The sequence below is a fragment of the Typopeltis vanoorti genome, chromosome 10, assembly GCF_054136105.1.
Source record: "Typopeltis vanoorti isolate ZY-2024b chromosome 10, IOZ_Tvanoo_1.0, whole genome shotgun sequence".
In the NCBI taxonomy this organism is placed as follows: domain Eukaryota; kingdom Metazoa; phylum Arthropoda; class Arachnida; order Uropygi; family Thelyphonidae; genus Typopeltis; species Typopeltis vanoorti.
The window spans coordinates 62,929,149-62,948,321 of NC_143558.1; the positions used below are offsets into that span (position 1 = coordinate 62,929,149).

The window sequence follows — 19,173 nt, forward strand, 5'->3', positions numbered from 1 at the left end:
TCTCTGCAGCAGAATATTGTGCCCTTGTCTGGGAAAGAAGTGCACATACTAACATTATAGGCACCCAGCTAAACTCTACCATGTGCACAATTAGTGGGACAGTGAGAACCACCCGTCTGTCCTATCTAACATTGCTCCACCAAACATACGGAGAAGAGAAGCCTCGATTAAGGAATTTAATAAATTAGTGAGCAACCCACTCCTACCCCTACACCAGACTCTCATAAATCCACCTAGTCTTCGCCTATCTAGAAAGCCTCTCTGCTCCATGGATGAACTCTCTTCAGCTGCATTGCCATTATGGAGAGAATACTGGTCTAACAATCTCCCAACAAACGGCTTCCTAGTAGAAGATCTCTGTGTTCCACAGCCTGGTTTTGATCTTCCTAGGAAGATTTGGTCATCAATAAACAGGATCAGAACTAATCAGGGCAGATATGGCTACCTTCTACATAAATGGGGGCTGTTAGATCACCCCTATTATGATTGTTCGCCTGTGGCTCATATTGTGTATGACTGCCCAAGATACCAATTTCATGGTGGTGGCCTACAGGACATCCACAAGATGACGGATGAGGCCTTGGATTGGCATTCCAGTCTGGACTTGACCTGTAGTTGGTATGGTCGTGGCAGTGGTTATGGAGGAAACAGAAGATCATGGCCCCGTCTCACCATGAAGACGTTATTCTCATAGTCCTTGTCATAGTATCAGCAGAATCCCTCCTCATGTTAGAAGATGATAATGCAATGTGAAATGGGCCTCCTCTAATAGATCAAGTTTCTCACACAAGACTCAACTGCTCTCTAATTAAACCTCAGATACAGCTACATTTATGTTGTGAAGTGGTGTGAGAACATGCAGCCTTGTCATACTTGGTGCAGCAGGACAATAATTGTCCCTGGCTTGATTCTGACAAGTTACTTTTGCTTTATTTTAACAAAAAAAGAAAGACTTAGAAAGTAGGCTGTACCTTTTATATAATGAACTTTTATATGTTAAGATTTTCATCATTTGTTTCTGGAAATTGTGATTGTACTTTTCACTTGCCAGTTTCATGTAGCCATAAACATAAATAAGTTAAATCAAATTGGCTTCTGAGACCCGAATCCTAAAAATTTCTGTGGCAGCCAACGTGTTAAACAATTGGAGGTAGACAGATGATGGAGTATGAGATTTCTATAGTTGACAGAGTGAGAAGTTGCAGGATGGCATGCAAACCTGGAATGGAGGGATGCTGTTATGCTTAGTGTAGACAATGTTGTCAACATTTATACCAACAGCTTGCATGGTCTCTTTAACATGCATACCAAAAGGATGTATGACAGTTTGAAGTGTGTGGTATTGAGCTCCCCAATGTAGAGAAAAGAGACTAGTCCATGCAGGATGATTTGGGAGAGACTTTATCTTTAGAGCATAATTAAGTGGCAACTGTTTCCATTGAAGTGATAGAACTGGTTCATTTGCTTCAACATAACCACTCCACCAGCTGGCCTGGCTGGTGGAGTGGTTAGCATATCCACTCTCCAGCCAAAAGGTTGTGGGCTCGAATCCTGCCATGGGCATTGATGTTTGTGAGCAACTGTGGAAATACCAGTGGTGGTGGTCGGCGGTAGATGGCGTTGGTGTAGTTGCAGTCAGTTGGTGTATTTAGTAGTGGAGACAGAGTTGTAGAGCAGGTGCCCTCCCTTGATGAGTCCTTGGACTCCCTGGAGGCGTCAAATAATAATAATAATAAAGACTTTGAGTGGGTGATGTGCAAAAGGCATCAGTAGCTATCCGTATACCCTGATGATGGATGGAATCCAACCATCGCAGGTCACTCTGTCTTGCAGAACCTTAGGCTTGAGACTCATCCAGCTTTGAACGTATAAGTGAATGGTAAAGATGGAGCAATGAAGTTCGATCAGCACCCCACTTAGAAGAGAGTGCAAAGGAGGTTCAAAACTCTCCTGCACTTTTCTTTTAGTTCACGAATATGTTCTAGAAATGTAAGTTTTCTGTCAAAGATGAGCCCAAGAATTTGGATTCTGTAGCTACTGGAATAACAGTGCATCCCATTCTTAATTCAGAGTCTGGGTGAGGAGTGTGTTTACGACAGAAGTGTACACAGACACTTTTTTCTGTTGAAAACCTAAACTCATTATTAAGAGCCCACAGAGAAACATGATCAAATGCTTGCTGAAGTTGTCTCTCAATTACTCTCATGTTACGAGAGTGACAGTAAATTGCAAAGTCATCAACATATAGTGTTGTCTACTGTGGGTAGAGGTTGTTCAATGATTGAGTTAATTTTAATAGCAAAGTGTCAAACTTAAGACAGCGCCTTGGGGAAAACCCTGTTCTTGATGATATGGTCGAGATAGCGTACTTCTCACTCTGACTTGGAAAGTTCACCTGGACAGAAAGATTTTAATAAATATAGGAAGGTGTCCTTTGAGACCTAGGTCAGTGATGGTGAACCTTTTCATGTGCATGTGCCAAAACATTGGTAGAAAATTTAGCCTTTGTTTCTCTTGCTGCGCTTTCAGAGTTAAAAATTCAGAAGGATATGAAGCCATTGCTGAGATGCTGGCAAAATTTTCTTCCAAAGTGTCTGCAATGGTTTTAGGATCAGCAATAACATTTCCATTATGGTCTAAGGTAGACAAACAATGTGTTTTATATCCGCCTTTAATTTTCCCAATTTTATCCCATACAATTTTTGGACTGGTCATTTGATTAATCGATGTAGTAAATTGGATCCATGATTGTTTTTGACTCTGACGTCTCACATAGCATGCTTTTGCTTGAGCACATTTGAAAGCTATGAGGTTTGATGTGGTGGGATATCTACGAAATATATCCCATGCTCTGTGTTGGTCTTTTTTGAATATCTGACATTCTGGGTTCCACCAAGTTTTGGATAGAGTAGAAACCAAGATGATGTTTTTGGGATAGAGGCTGTTGCTGCCTGCACAATGCACTCTGTTATATACTTTACTGCTTCATTGAAAGATGTTTGACTGATGTTATTAGCATTAAATTTTGCAAGATGAGAAAAAGTGTTCCAGTCAGCCTGGTCCATTTTCCATATAGGTATCCGTGTGGGTGAGCATGGTTCCTGTGAAGACATTGTGCAAAGAACAGAAAAGTGATCACTTCCATATATGTTTTCTTCAACGTCCCACACGAGCAGTGGAAGAATGGAAGGGGAGCTGATTGTAAGCTCAATTGCAGAATATGAACGGTAGGCATTGAAACATGGAAGAAAGTATTGAATTTATTATTTGAAAGGGAGAGGTTATTATTATCAAGGATTTTTTCAATGATTTGACCTCATCTATTAGTGTTGGCACCACAGAGTATTGTGACCATTAAAGTCACCCATCAAAAATATATGGGTTCAGGCAGTTGCGAGATAAGGTTATCAAGATCAATTTCATTTAACTCAGCACTTGGTGGTAAATAAATTGAACATACTGTAATAAGAAATCCCATGGAGAAGCGAATCGCTACTGCTTCCAGAGCAGTATTAAATTGGACATGATGGAAAGGAGTATGACTGCCCACTAGAATAGTACTCCTCCATGAGCAGGACCATCTGTTCTGTCCTTGTGCACAACAGTGAAATTCCTAAAGGTAGGATCCTCATTGGGTCTTAAGTACGGTTCTTGTAGACAGAAACAGAAAGGTTTGTGTTTCTGCAACAAAATCTTGATATCATCGACATTCTGACAAAATCCATGACAATTCCATTGTAAAAATTTTCCTATTGTTTTGATTTTATAGACTTGTCTGGTTTTTGGGAGGTTGAGGGCTTACCTTTGTCATATTTATATTTATCAATTGTTTTGGGGAAGTATGGACGGCCCGTGTCCATCTCTTCCTCTGGTACGTATTCAATATGTCTGATGTGTTAGGGTCAGTTGGTAGGTTTGGTTTACTTTCAGTGGGTACCAATGTATCCATTTTTTCTGTTGAAGTGTCTGGTGATTTATCTTTAAGTAATACCTTTGACAAGTGGGTTTTCGTCGAGTGGAACCATTTTTGGAGCTGTCTCTGGAGTAAGGCCGTAGGTTATATGATTGATGTGCTCAATGAGAAACACTCGCAATCAAAAGGTGCAGGTATGGTGAAATTATCGGATGGTGGAACAGACATATAAGTTTGAGTTTCTGTTGGTGCTTTCTTAATTTACCTTCTCAGCATAAGAGGATCTCAGAGCAGGTGTAATAGTGGCTAGCTTTCTTTTTGCATCCTGATATGTTATGTTTTGCTCTGTTTTCATTCTTTGTATTTATTTTTCGTCTTTCCATTTCTGACATGCATGAGAGTAAATTGGATGATCTCCCTGACAGTTGACACATTTAGCTTTTTTTTTTTTTGCAAGATTTGCAAAAAACACCACATCGGGCACAGGTAGTAGAACCACGACAGACATTTTCGGCATGTCCATATCTCTGACATTTCAAGCATCTCAGTGGGTTAGGGATGTACATTCTAACAGGACAACTGAGATATCAAAAGTAAGGATGATGTTCTTGGTTGGAACCAGGCAACCATCCCTACGTATCAGGATACTCTTCACATCTGTTACTCCTTGATCATTAGGTTCTGAACATATCTCCTCATCAGGAACATCAAGGAGATCCCATTCTGATATCACTCCTTTATATGAATTGAGTGTTTTATGAGGTGTTACTGTAATTTCTATTCCACTCATTGTTCTTGCTCTCATTAGTTTCTCGGAACATTGCTGACATAATGTTTCCACAATTGCATTCTCCAAAACGCAATTTCTTAACAGTTTTGGGAGGTCCTGGCAGTCCTAAACTCTTTTGAATAAAGAAGGGTGAGATTTTCCCTATTGGTTTTTCACCTGTAGCATGGATTATTAAAAATGTTGGTACATTTATACTAGTATCATGTACCTTTTGTTTCTTCTTTCTGTTTCCATATGCTGTATCTATGGTATCAGTACTTGGTTGGGACTTTGTTAGGGCCCCGAAACATTTGAGGATGAAGGATTCATGCTCAAGGAGTTTTTAGTTCGCCGCCAGAGCTCCCCACCCACCACGCAGCCACACATGGATGCCCATTGCCTGGCAAGCAATGACTGCACTCAGGAGTGGAATGCCAGGGCTACCCTGTATGCTATACCAGCACTACAGCAAGCCTAGGATCCCAACCCCAGACCATGCAGGGTGAGAGACTTACTGCAACACCGTTGCCCCTTGCAGGCAAGCCCACTAGCCGATTGATTTTGCTAGGGGCCATCTTGCCAAAGCAGGAGCCAAAGTAGTGCAAGACTACCAGGATTTCTCTCCTCTCCCCTCCCCTCCCCTCCTTTCTGGATGTCCATGGGTTGCACCATGCGGCAAACACGACAGCAGAGCTTTGGATCCCAGTGATGATGGTCTGGAAAAAGGATAGTGAAAAAGACTCAGGAGAAGTAGAGCAAAGAATATGGGAAGAAAAGCAAAGGAAAAGAGTAAGAATGAAAAGGGCCAGTACCATCACTGGGAGATCTCCTCCACCATGAACAGGTGCCTCACATGGAGGAGAGAGGCGAGTGGCCTGTGGAATGTTCCCTATGAGGATAGATTGAAGCTGTGTGGATTGCAGAAGTTGGTTGATAGGAGAAAGAAAGGGGATATGATAGAAACATTTAAGTTGCTTAAAGAGTTTTATAGGATAGATGCAGGGAAGACTCTATCCCTAGAAGTTGAATAAAGATGTGGTTAGTAGGGGCACGAGGACTAAATTTTTTGCTTGGAGAGTGGGGAATGAATGAAATGATTGCCAGAGTCAGTTGTGAGTGCTTTGTCTGTTAATGGGTTCAAGGAGATTTTGTGCATAGATTGGGTTTCCTGCAATGAGCCTTTGGACCCCATGGAGGTGCCCATGATATAATAATAATAGCAATATTAAAGTGATCTATACTAAAAAAAAATCCTCCTGCTCATATCATAATGGTATGTTCTATGTAGTTTTAATCATATCTGCTGAGATGATCTTTGTTGAATACTCTAAAGCAGTGGTTCCCAAACTTTTTCGGGCCACTGCCCCCTCGAATCCATAAACTCATCGTCAGTGCCCCTGTTTTACCTGAGCCAACCCTACATTCAGAAAAGCGATTCACACAACCCACAAGGAATGGTAATAACATTTTAAAAACAAATTATTAATTTATAATTTCAATTTATTTTAAATCCAAAAAAAAAAACCATTTAACTTTAATAGCAACTTTACATTAAAATCTAATAAAACATTTTATTTAATAAAATGTTTTATTAGATTTTACACATTTCAGCATTTTGCAGCACATCTTCAGTGCCGCCCCCCCCTGCCTGCTTGCCTCTTAGTGCCTTCTTAGGTAATCCCGCCGCCCATCAGGGGGCGTTACTGCCCACTTTGGGAACCACTGCTCTAAAGGAAAAGTTCTAAATAAGTAATATTAAGGAACATAAAGTAAGGAAACAAATGGTTCTGCTACCAAACTTGCAGTCTGCACATGTTAATTGCATCACTTTTTTTTTGCACATTGAAAAATGCACTTTTGGTTTTGACAGTTATTGAGGTCTCATCAGTGGGAGCTAGACTGTGGAGATACTGAGAGATACTAAATCAATGCAGAAGTCATTTTCCATATTAAATAGCAGAATGGTGTATCATCATCATCATATTAAAAAAAAAAAACTCTCTTGCTCAAAGGTCACACCATTCTGAGTAGTAACATTTTCCATCCTGCATGGCAGTATGCCCATCCAAAAGAGAGAGAGAGAGTGGGGGGGGGGGGATTGCATTTTCCTCCCAACAATAATCCTACCAGGAGGTCATTTATTCCTACATGCTCCTTGCATACAATGCTTATATTACATGTAGCTTACAAGTACTGATTAACATTTGTATTTATATTTTTGTACCAATTTTCATATTATTGGGAAGAAAAGCAAAGGAAAAGAGGAAGAATGAAAAGGGCCAGTACCATTGCTGGGAGATCCCCTCCATCACGAACTGATGCCTCGCATAGAGGGGAGAGGCACATGTTCGTGCTGGAAGTTGATCTTATTGGCAAATTTAATTGCCAATAAGATCAACAATACTTTTCAATAAGTCTCTGTTTTGACACTGGCCACTTGTTCCCGGAAGTGATGACGTGTTGTATTAGGGGCATCTGGATGGAGTCCAATAGCTGACAGTCATAAAGTGTGTGGGCTACAAATGCATGATGGTGATTCCAGGATATGGAATCTGTGTAAGTAGTCTGTCTTAGATTACACAGATTCTAGGATATGGAATCTGTGTAATCTGTCAAGTTTTCCATTTCCCATTAGTAGCATGGTTAAACCTAAAAAAAATGCATGTTTTTTCAGTCGAAGTCTGCTTCTGATGCTTGGCAAGAATTCTTTTTGTTATTGATCCATTTTTCGATGTTTTCCATTCTTCTTCCTACATGTCTTGGCTTTTCTGTTCTGCAAGTGTTTTTATAGCAGATTTTGAGTACTTTTGGTAACTTGTTTCTAGCTGTTTCTTTAGCCAACTGATATGCTCTCTCATTTCCTGCTATCCCAGTATGCACATTCACCCAGCAGAACTTGATTTCTCATCCCTCTAGAGTGAGATTCCAAACCAGATTTCTTGTCTGTTCTGTTAATGCAATTGGTTGTTCTGATTTTTTATGCCATCTATAGTGCTTCTACTATCACTGTAAATTGTTGCTGTCTTTTGATGAGGGGGTGTTGAGTTCTAATTCCCAGAGATATGTAAGTGACTGAACTATAGCAAGTTGTTCTGCTTGGTTGTTGGAACAGAGAGGATGCAGTCTAGAGCAGCTTCCTGTATAATGGACTGTCTGTTATATGCAATGAAAGAACAACCGACATTCCCTTCGGTTTTGCTTCCATCAGTGTATATTTGGAAATCGTCACTTTCAGAGCTTTCCTTCTCCTTAATGTAAGTTCTCTTTGCTGGGTGAGGCCACCTACTGTAGTGAAGCAGATGTTCATAGCAATTTGGATTGATCTTGTAACTTTCATTATATCTTCCAGAAGTGACATTATAATAATTCGACGAATAGATAATTCTTGTATTTTCAGGCTGATCAGTGTTAGAGCTACAATAACACAAGCTGTCTCGAAAGATATTGTCCTGTATCCTTTAATTATACGTATGACTATAAGGTGTTGAACTCTGTTTAGTTTTTGTCGGTTTATCTTTGATTTTAGTGTATGTTTCCAGGCAGGTGCAGAATAAGATATCAGTGGTAATATATAACTCCGGTATATATTGTTTTCAGTGCTTGTTGGCCTAATCTCCACTAAATCCTTGCCAACTTAGCTAGGAGGTGTAAGCTTTTTTTCAGCGACATATAAGATGTGCTTATTGAAGGTAAATTTTTCGTCTATTGTTACTCCTAGGTATTTTAGCTCACTGGCTACCTTGAGAACTTCCCCGTTTAGGAAGACAGTTACGGGTTGTTTTTTGATTTTTTTCGTGAGATATGGAGCACTTTAGACTTGGCGCTATTGAAGTAACTTTTTTCTCACGTGCCCACTCTGCAATTTTAAAGAGTTCTTCATTGGCCGTTACTTCTAACTGTAAGCCATCGCATCCCATATACTGACATTATAGACACCCAGCTAAACTCTACCATGTGCACAATTAGTGGGACAGTGAGAAGCACCCCTCTCTCCTGGCTGCCTGTCCTATCTAACATTGCTCCACCAAACATATGGAGAAGAGAAGCCTCGATTAAGGAATTTAATAAAGCAGTGAACAACACACTCCTACCCCTACACCAGACTCTCATAAATCGACCTAGTCTTCGCCTCAAATCTAGAAAGCCTCTCTGGTCCATGGACGAACTCTCTTCAGCTGCGCTGCCATCAATATCTGACATATGGAGAGAATATTGGTCCAACAAACGGCTTCCTGGTAGAAGATCCCTGTGCTCTGCAGACTGGTTTTGATCTTCCTAGAAAGATTTGGTCATCAATAAACAGGATCAGAACTAGTCAGGGCAGATGTGGCTACCTACTGCATAAATGGAGGCTGTCAGATCACCCTTATTGTGATTGTTCTCCCTTGGCTCAGATGATTACTCATATTGTGTACGACTGCCCAAGGTGCCAATTTCACGGTGGTTGCCTATAGAACATCCACAAGGTGATGGATGAGGCCTTGAATTGGCTTTCCAGCCTGGACCTTGACCTGTAGTTGGTATGGTGGTGGCAGTGGTTATGGAGGAAACAGAAGATCACAGTCTCATCTCACCACGAAGACGTTATTCTCGTAGTCACTCTCATAGTCCCTGTCATAGTATCAGCAGAACTCCTCCTCCTCATGTTAGAAGATGATGACACAGTGTGAAATGGGCCTCCTCTAATGGATCAAGTTTTCTCACACAAGACACAACTGCTCTCTAATTAAACCTCAGATACAGCTACATTTATGTTGTGAAGTGTTGTGAGAATGTGCAGCCTTGTCATACTTGTTGCAGCAGGACGATAATTGTCCCTGGCTTGATTATGGCAAGTTACTTTTGCTTTATTTAAAAAAAAAAAAGACTTAGAAAGCAGGTTGTGCCTTTTATGTAATTAACTTTTATATGTTAAGATTTTCATCATTTGTTTCTGGAAATTGTGATTGTACTTTTCACTTACCAGTTTCACATAGCCATAAGCATAAATACTAATTTATATATGCAATTCCAAGAATTCGACACGGTTGAAACTGTGTGAAATTTTTTCCATGATTCTGTTTTCGTGTTTGTAATTTTGGACTGATAGCTGTATTTTGCTTTATAGTAGTTCTGTCTTCTGCTCTCTCTTAAATCTTGGTTATTGTATGTTCTTTGGTATAGTTGTCTGAGTGTGTTAACATGTTATCTTAGGACTATTAGTTCGTTGTTCCACCAAGGTACCGATTTTCTTCCATCGATGTTTAGCTTCTTGGTTGTTCTGAGTGTTTGGTCGCTGGATTTTATCAGACCTGATGAAAGCACAGAAGCAAGGAAATCTATATCAGTTTGTGCTGATGCCCAAATGGCTACGTTTTTGTCTAATCCAAGCTGTTGTTCTCTGTTTGCATTAAAGTGATGTTCTGAGATTAGGTGGGAAAATTCTCTTTTTAATGCTTTTATAAATTTCTCTAGGTTTTTTTTTATTGGTGAAGTACTTGATGTTAATGTGATGGTTTGTGTTGTCTATTCCATTTAAATTTTTGTTACTGTTAATGAAACTTATTAAGTGATGGTCAGAACATCTTTCCTCTTCTTCATATTTCCATTCAGAAACCTGGGGTAAAATAGCGTTGTTTGCCATTGTTAGATCAATTAAGCTGCTTCCTCTGGTATTTTCAAATGATGGAGTGTTAGAGTCTTCATTTAGTATGAATAGGAAATTTGATGCTATGAACTCTTCCAAATTTTTACCTCTATTGTTTGTGCTTTCGTTAAACCATGAAACCAAATGGGCATTGCTACCTATTCCAAGAATTAGGCATGGTTGATGGTAAAATCCAAGATGTTGCTAATTTTTTCTAAGTCGTATTTTATGCCAGCATGATAGTTTAGATACATACTTGCAGCAAAAGTTTTAATTCCTTTGTAATTTCTATAAGTACCGAGTCCTTGTTACTGTGCTGAAAAATTAATATTGCCTTGACTTCAGGGTTGGCCACGAGTATTGCAGCTCTCTTTCTTTCTGATCCTTTGGAAAATATTTTATAGTTACTTGGAAAGTCACATATTTTGTTGTTGATGTTGTAGGATTCTTGTATTTTTGCTAGTCCTATATTTTTTCTATCTATGAGTTCTGTTAAGTTATTTACAGCCTTTATAGAAAGGCTGTAATAGTGAAGGAAATAGTGCTGTTTCTGATAGCTTTATTGTTTCTTTCCATAATCTATGTTTTGAATTTTGAGCTGTCTATAGTAATTATATGATGCGCAGTCTTTGCTTGGTGCCATGTGTTTGCAGTCGTTTTTGGTTTTGGCATGCTTGTTGTAATTTTGGCAATTTATGCAGTTCATCTCAGACTTATTTCGTGGTCATTCACTGAACTTATGTTCTTTAGAGCAGAATGGACAGGTGGTTTTTTCCCCTACAATCTCGTGTGGTGGTGGAATTTATTGCAGTTAAAGCACCTCATAACGCTTACGTAGTCTGCACAATGGCAAATTCTCCACAGCATTTTTACATCGGTTCTCAACAATTTGGTCCTCACCATTGGATCGACTTCTATAATCAAGTTTCTCGTTTGTTTTTTTATTTGTCATGATAAATTTCTGTGTTATCTTTGTATCTCCACTAAAGAGTTCTTTATTCTGCATGCGGATTGATTCGATTGCATTGTTCATATCGATTTCACGGGGAATATCATATATGATTAGCCTTGGAGAGTTTCTTACTGGGATTTACTAATAATGTGTCTTTGCATTCCTTAGAGATTTTGTTATGTAGCAAGTCTATATCGGTCTTTTCTTTGGATTCAATTAAGACTCCTCCATTATTAATGCTTTTCATTTTTGTGATTCCAATTTTGATTTTTCTTCGATCTATTTTTTCTTTTATGATATTTCTGGTTTCTTTGCTGTTTAGCTCTGCTATCAGTTTCACTATTATTTTATGGTAAGGATTGTTTTCAGGTTCATCTTTGTTTTTAGCATTGTTTCCAATGGCATGCGAATATAGCTGAGTAGGCTGAGCTTCATTTTTCATTTTATTGAATACCTTCGTTAGTTCGTTCACTGCAGTTAGTATGTCCTTTTTTAAATTGTTTCTTAAATTACTGCTTACTTTGGCAATGTTACATAACAAATCGAGGATTTTTTTGAAATTAATTCGTCCCATGCCGCCATTTTAATGTTATTATTATTATTATTATTTCGGGCTACTCCAGGGAGTTCTTAGACTCATCGAGGGAGGCCCTAAACATCATGTCCACACAACTATTCGGCATTCTCACAGTATCTATCATACCTTGCCTTGAACTCGCTCATTGTCATAACACCCACAACAGACTCTGGCAGCTTATTCCACTCATTTACCACTCTAAAAGTAAAGAACCCAGCTCTAACACCCCTGCTAACCACACTCTTGCCCAGCTTCCATAGGTGTCCCCTAGTTCTCCCACCACCAGTCCTGATCTCAAAAATATCCTCTGAATTAATCCTATAGAATCCTTTTAGCAATTTGAATGTCTCAATCATGTCTCCCCTTTTCCGCCTATCAACTAGTTTCTGCAACCCATAAATCTTCAACCTGTTCTCATATGGTTCATTCCATAGACCTGCTATCATCTTAGTCACTCGCCTCTGGATCCTCTCCACCTCCTCCCCATCAAGAAGGAACCGAGGTGACCAAGGTCCTAAATAATTCAATAAAAGGCTTAGAAAGATGGGCAAAGGAACTTAAACTACAGATAAATCCAGAAAAAAAAAAACCTGAACATCTTCTCCACTGATAGAAAAAATACAGTTACAACCCTCAAATCAAAATACATAATACCAAAATAGAAAAAACAGTGTCTCCAAAATACTTATGCCTACCCCTACAGACTGAACTGAGATTTACAACTCATATTACAAATATATCTAATAAAACTCTTAAAAAGCTTAATATCATCAAAAGGCTTTGTGTAACAAAGTGGGATGTAAAACTGAAGATACTCAAAACTACATATACGACCCACTATGGAATATGCCTCATCAATCTGGGCTCCAGCTTCTACTGGCTCAAAAGAAAAACTAGACAGAGTACAATCAAGAGCAACAAAAATTATCATAGTTGTAGTCTCATCCACAAATAACTTAAAAGCTCAACAAGAGTGTGTGCTTCACATATTAGAAGACAGAAGAAAACTCTCCACAGTTAAATTCACTAACAGAATCAGGAGCCACCAACAGGATCACATCTCACTCAGGACTTTCGATGCCTGGACAAGAAAATATAGACTAAAGAGATCATCTACATTACAATATGATCAAGAAATTAGAAAACAGTTTGACTTATAGCACCTATCTTGTGAAATAAGCAAAGAGCCATTCTTTTCCACTATTCTACCAAAAAACACAGTGATAAACTTAAATCTCCTCGAACCTTGTTCAAAAAAGAATTCACAGCAAGAAAATAAAAGAAAAGGACTTGACAATATACATCACTTAAATAATCCAAACCATGTCATTGCCTACACCAGGGGTCTTCAACCTTTCAGACGGTGCAGCTGCATTAAAAATTTTAATGAAGCCCGCGGGATACTAAGCTATACTGCGGTATTTAGAATTGTAAGATGCTTTCCAGATTCACGCAGAATGCTGTGCATTTGATACTTTACATAAAATCCTATAAAAATAAACAAACTCAGCTTTAAGAGCTTAGGTAGGAGTTGGATTCATGATAAGTAAATACAATCAATACTCGAAAAAAGATAATTTAATGAAGAAAACATTCATTTTTTACGATGTCAATAGGCAACTTGGCAATGTTTTTCCTTGATCAGCTTGTCGATGTTGGCATCAATGTTGGAAGTTGCTATGCGCAGAGTATTCTCGAGATGTTGGTCCATAATCTGAGTTCTTGTCTTGGACTTCACATGCTTCATTCTGGAGAAGAACTGCTCACATAAGTACAATATGTGCTTCCTAACAAAGTGCACATCTTCAAAGTATGTTGGTGAAGATTAGGGAATGCGTCCTCAGGAATGTAGTCTTTGTAAAATGTAAGCAAGGACACATTGAATAATTTTTCAAGCAGCTCCATTTGTACTGAGCCTGGCATTTTGGCAGCATTGACACTGAATGGCATTGAAAATAAATCTAAAGAAGACTGTTGGTTATGAAAATCACTAAATCTCTCTTCGAACTCACTTTGCAACATGGCTAATTTTGTAGCTTATTCATTAAGAACAGTTGATGAGACGAACAGTTGGACTCAGCTAGAAGCTGAAAATGAGTTAAGTCTTTTTTGTGTGAGTTGTGCCTCCCAAAGTTTGAGTTTGGCCACAAAAGCTTTGATGTGATCAAACAGAGTGTGCACCAGTTCATCTTTGGATTGTAGCTGCATATTTAGGTCATTCATATGCAACGAGATGTCGGTCACAAAGGCAAAGTCTGTCATCCACTTCGGATCATTGAATTCCATAGTCGGCTTCCCCTTGGTTTGCATGAACTGCTGTATTTTACTTCTTAAGTCAAAGAATCTTTTAAGAACCTTCCCTCTGCTCAACCAATGCACATCACCATGCTTCACACTCTTGGGCAAAAAACTTTTGGAATTGATAATGATTCAATCCTCTTACCCTAATAATGTTGACGACAGTCACAATAACTTTCATGACATTCTCAAATCCAATAGTTTATGCACACAAATTCTCCTGTTGGATTAAACAGTGGTGATGGACAAAATCTTTTCCTTCTAGTTCAGGTTCTTTCCGTAGCAGCGCAACAAACCCTTCGTTCTTTCCCACCATAGCAGGGGCACCATTAGTTACCACACCTTCAAGGTTGGTTAAGCTGATGTCAAAACGCTGGAGCGTTTTCTTAGCGACTTCAAGAATATCAGTGCCTTTCGCCATTCCCTTCATAGGTATGAGCGCTAGCAGTTCTTCTGTCACGTTGAATTGTTGATCAATGCCATGGACAAAGATAGCCAGTTATGCTGTATCCTTCACATCTGTACTCTCATCTAAAGCAAGTGAATATGATGTAAATTCAGACGACTGTTTTTTTAAAGTTCCTTCAATGTCATTGGCAAGTTCTGTGACACTTCATGTTACAGTTACCCCAGACAAACTCGGTTTTTTAAACACATCCTTATTATTTGGGCACAGAATATCCCCGGCAGCGATGAGACACCTTTCACAAACTCGCCATCCAAGAAGGCTTTTGATTTTTTAGCAGTTTTTTTCAGCTATTACTTACTTTGACGCACGCTTCACTCTTCCCTCCGCCTTTTAAACGTACCATGCTGGTATTTTAAATCAATTTGGAGATGGTTCACTTTGTCCACACGAAGCCGCCCTTGAAGGTGATCGAAATTGGATGCATGCTTTGTCTCATAGTGTCGTTTTATATTGTATTCTTTTGAAAGTGACACTGATTCATGACAATTTAAACACACTTGCTTATAGTCGATCAGCAGAAAAAAGTACAAATTGGTCCACTTTTCATTAAAAACCTGACAAGAATCGCATGATTTACGCTTTTTACTCGTAGATGCCTTAGTGATGGAAGATGAACCCAAAAAATGATCCAAAATGGTCATTTAATGGTTATTATCCACTGAATATGTCTTGCACTAATGAAAAACATCTGGCAATATAAAACCAGAAATAGGCTATGGCTGACACGATGAACTTGCATGTGCTTATACACGAATTTCACACTGTTCACAACTGACTGACTGACTGTGGATGAGGGCCTCTTGTATTTATATGAAAATAACAAAGTATTGAGAACCTTCGAGATGTATCTGGAAGACACTAGACAGTGCACTCAAATGAACTACTGCTTCAGCCATCTACCTGCAACATTAGTACTAGTACTTAAGTACTGCTTGGCGCTGGTAGATGACTGAAGAAGCATGTCTATTTAATATTTATTTTTATAGGATTTTATGTAAAGTATCAAATGTACATGTTTCCTTGCAAATCTGGAAAGCATCTTACAATTCTAAATACCGCAGTATAGTTTAGTGGCCTGCGGGCTTCATTGAAATTATTTTTTATTTAATCACGTTTTAATGTTAAGTAGTTATTTTTTCAAAATGGCCAGCAGGCCATGGCAAAGAACTTCCAGGCCACAGGTAGCCCGTGGGCCAGTCATTGAATACCCCTGGCCTACACTGATGGATCATCTGATGAAGCACTCGACCAAGGAGGTTCGGGGGGTTTTCTAACTCAACCTGGAGGCGAGAAAATGCAAATCAAAACCACAGCTGGCAAAATAGCTTCAGACTTCACTTGTGAATTAACAGCCATACAAACAGCTCTCAAATTCAGTAATAAACATCACAGAAGGAATAACCATCTACAGTGACTCAAAATCCACTTGAGGCATTAAAAAATGGAAGAACAAAACTCACACAAGAAATTCATGAACTACTAAAACCTTAAATTGAAAAATAAGAACTGCACATTGCAATGGATACTAGCCCATGTCAATATTGAAGGCAATGAAAGAGCAGACAGACTAGCCAAAGAAGCAAGATACCTCAAAAATTACACCAACTATCAATAACTGATGCTAACTCTGTTGCCAAAATAAGATTGGTAAAACAAACTATCAAGAAGAATGAAATCATTGAAATTGATGAAAATAGAGAAATAACCACAATCATCACCAGACTAAGGACGGAACATTTTAAAGGCATGAAAATTCAACCAGATGGTGGTAGGATCTATGAAACATGCAAAAACTGTCCAGGAGTTGAACTAACACCTGTCCATATTTATTCTTGTCCATCAATTGCTGCTGCTCTGCATAAAATTGACAATAACCCTAGAGAAAAGTTCTACTCCACCAAAGTTCAACAGATTGTCAAAGTAGTTCTACAGATCCACGGTCATATCTAGAAGCTCTTCAGTGGACTTGACAACAACACCGCATAAATCAAGGTAAAAGCTGGAGCGATTTCAGGCATGTCCATTCGTGCCTGAGCCCACTCGTGTTCTCTCTCTCTCTGTGTGCGTGCATTTGTGCATGCATGCATTATGGGATAATGAAGCAATTTGATGTAATGTCAACAGCTTGTATGTATAAGCTGCCTAGTTGTAAAGATGCTTATCATGCAAACCTTTGTTTGCCCATGCTTCAATTAAGGATTAAAACAAGAGTATAATTCTCAAGTATAATTTATTTTCTAACCAAGTGGGATAAAAAACTTGGTAAAGCTGTCTCTCATATGTAGTATTTTAATAATTTGGTGATAAACCATTTTTATGTGGAAAATATTGTGCATTGATTTAACTCTCGGTATGTCCATAGGGCTAGCTTCTGCTAATTGAAACATCCATGAAGGTTGAAACTTCTGGGTAGTGATTCTTCTCATAAAGCATGACAGTATATCCAAAAGGGGATGTTATGAGATAGTGAGGCAATTTGATGTGAAGCCAACAATCCCTTTGTATCCTTGTCATGACGTACTTCATATGCAATTTTTGCTCATGCTTGGGTAAAGAATTAAAACAAGAATCTAATTTCTTGTCAAGTTTCATTTACTTAGGCTGCCATGCATTATAATAATAAAAACTTGGTGATATGAACAGACAGTAATTATAAACAATATCACCTCAACTAACATTAGGCATGTTATTCATTTGGTATTATTATTCCATCCTTTTTAGATATGTGACCAAATTGAAGGTTTCAGTAATTATACTTGGTTAACAACATGGAATTAATGAATCTATAATATTTATTTAATAAATTAGAAGTTTCAGTAGAATGTATAACTCTTCAGCATTAATTGGACAAAATAAAAATTATTGCATTTGTTGCATTCAATTTGCATTTTTTTTTGTTTATTTTATTTTATTTTATTTATTTTTATTTTTTGCAGTTAACTTATTTCACTTGAAAACATTAAAGTTAAATGAATGCCCTAACATAGATGATTGGTGCCTTTCACTTTTATATCGATATAGCAACTCACTGGAGGATTTAGAAATTTCAAGTTGTCCAAATGTGACAGAGAGAGGACTTCTTACACTGTATAAGTTAAGGTAATTCAATTTCAGTGAAACTGATATACCTTTTGTTATCGTAAATAATATTTTATTATTGTTACTTTAAGAGATATAAGTGGAATGCAGCAAATAAAATTATAGAGCTGGCTGATATACTTACTTAATACACTACATGAAGAAATTAGGAATATTAAGCTTACTTTTTAATTATAGATATAAAATAAATGAAATAAAAGAATATATGGGAACTGAAATGATGGTATGAATCCATCCTTGAATAAGCATTGAGAATCGTTCTGGTTGGATTTACATGAATTATAAAAATTATATAAAAAATAATTTATAAAAGAAAAGAATCAATGAACTAACTGCATATAGCATAAATCCCAAAGATCACATGCAAAGAAGATGGGAACTTTATTACATTTTAACTGTCTGATTGATTTTTTTGTGAAATATGGGTAAAATCTCTTTGCTGCTGGTGGCATGAAATTGGATAAAGTAGTAAATTGTCTAAATCACCTTAATTTTCTTCAGCACGATCTTAGAAGTTGGGAAAGGTAAACAGGAACGTACTGGTTTAAATTAATGTAGGAGAAATCTAAATATATCTGATTTGTTAACTTGTTTCAGTTGACAACAAATTGAATAGAAAGAGCTGCTAAATGTAAGAATTTAGGTATTTTGTTTGATAATAAATTGAAGATCATGAATTATACTTTTAAAATAAATACTAAAGCTCAGATGATTGTTAGATTTCCTTTATATAAACTGTTGTTAGCCAATATTATATTATGGCACTCTGCTTGAGTCACCAGATTTTTAATGGATGCTAAAAGAATGAAAGGGATTCAGAGAAGATTCATTAGATGCATTTGGGGATTGTATTAACAGTCCCTGTTAAACTTGGCTAGTTAGCTGTAATTTGAACTTACTGGAGGGGACACTCAATTTAAGCTCAAATTACATGAGCTCATGTAATATATAATGTTGATATTGGGTTTTATTGTACTTGAACATGTTTGGCTTTACTACTGGTCAAAAACAGATGCAAATAAGACACTGAAACTAATATAAGAAGTTTTTTTTTTTATGGTTCAGGTAATAATATATGGAATGGATTTCAACAAAGAGTTGTGGATCTATAGTTTAGATAACTACAAAAATGAAGAAAATAAATGCATGATAGAGGGAAGATTAAATCACGTGAATTATGACATGGATATTTAGTATATAATTATATATTAATATATTGTTAGTATATTCAAAATTAGCATACCATTAGCAGTTAGCACTGTGCATGGTAGCATTACAGTTAATTCACTTAGATGACAGTTATTATAAAGGATGCCAAGTTGAAGATGAATGTACAGCTAACCTGTATTAGTTGCTTGTTTTTATTGCTTGTTATTGCTAATTGTTAAAGCTTGGCAAATATGCTCACTCAACCTCTGGCTAGTTATTGGACTAAACAGAATTTTTTTTATTTAAGAAAAAAATAACTTT

The 19,173-nt window shown here is 37.7% G+C and overlaps 1 protein-coding gene across 1 annotated transcript in view; it reads left to right on the forward strand.

The window, feature by feature from the left end:
- LOC150102463 (distal membrane-arm assembly complex protein 2) overlaps positions 1-19,173 on the forward strand; it is a 102,800-nt gene that overhangs the window by 61,020 nt on the left and 22,607 nt on the right. Inside the window, exon 4 of the mRNA XM_090399593.1 lies at positions 17,541-17,703. Within this exon, the coding sequence (XP_090255719.1) occupies positions 17,541-17,703 (163 nt within the window). The remainder of the gene's footprint in view (positions 1-17,540; positions 17,704-19,173) is intronic.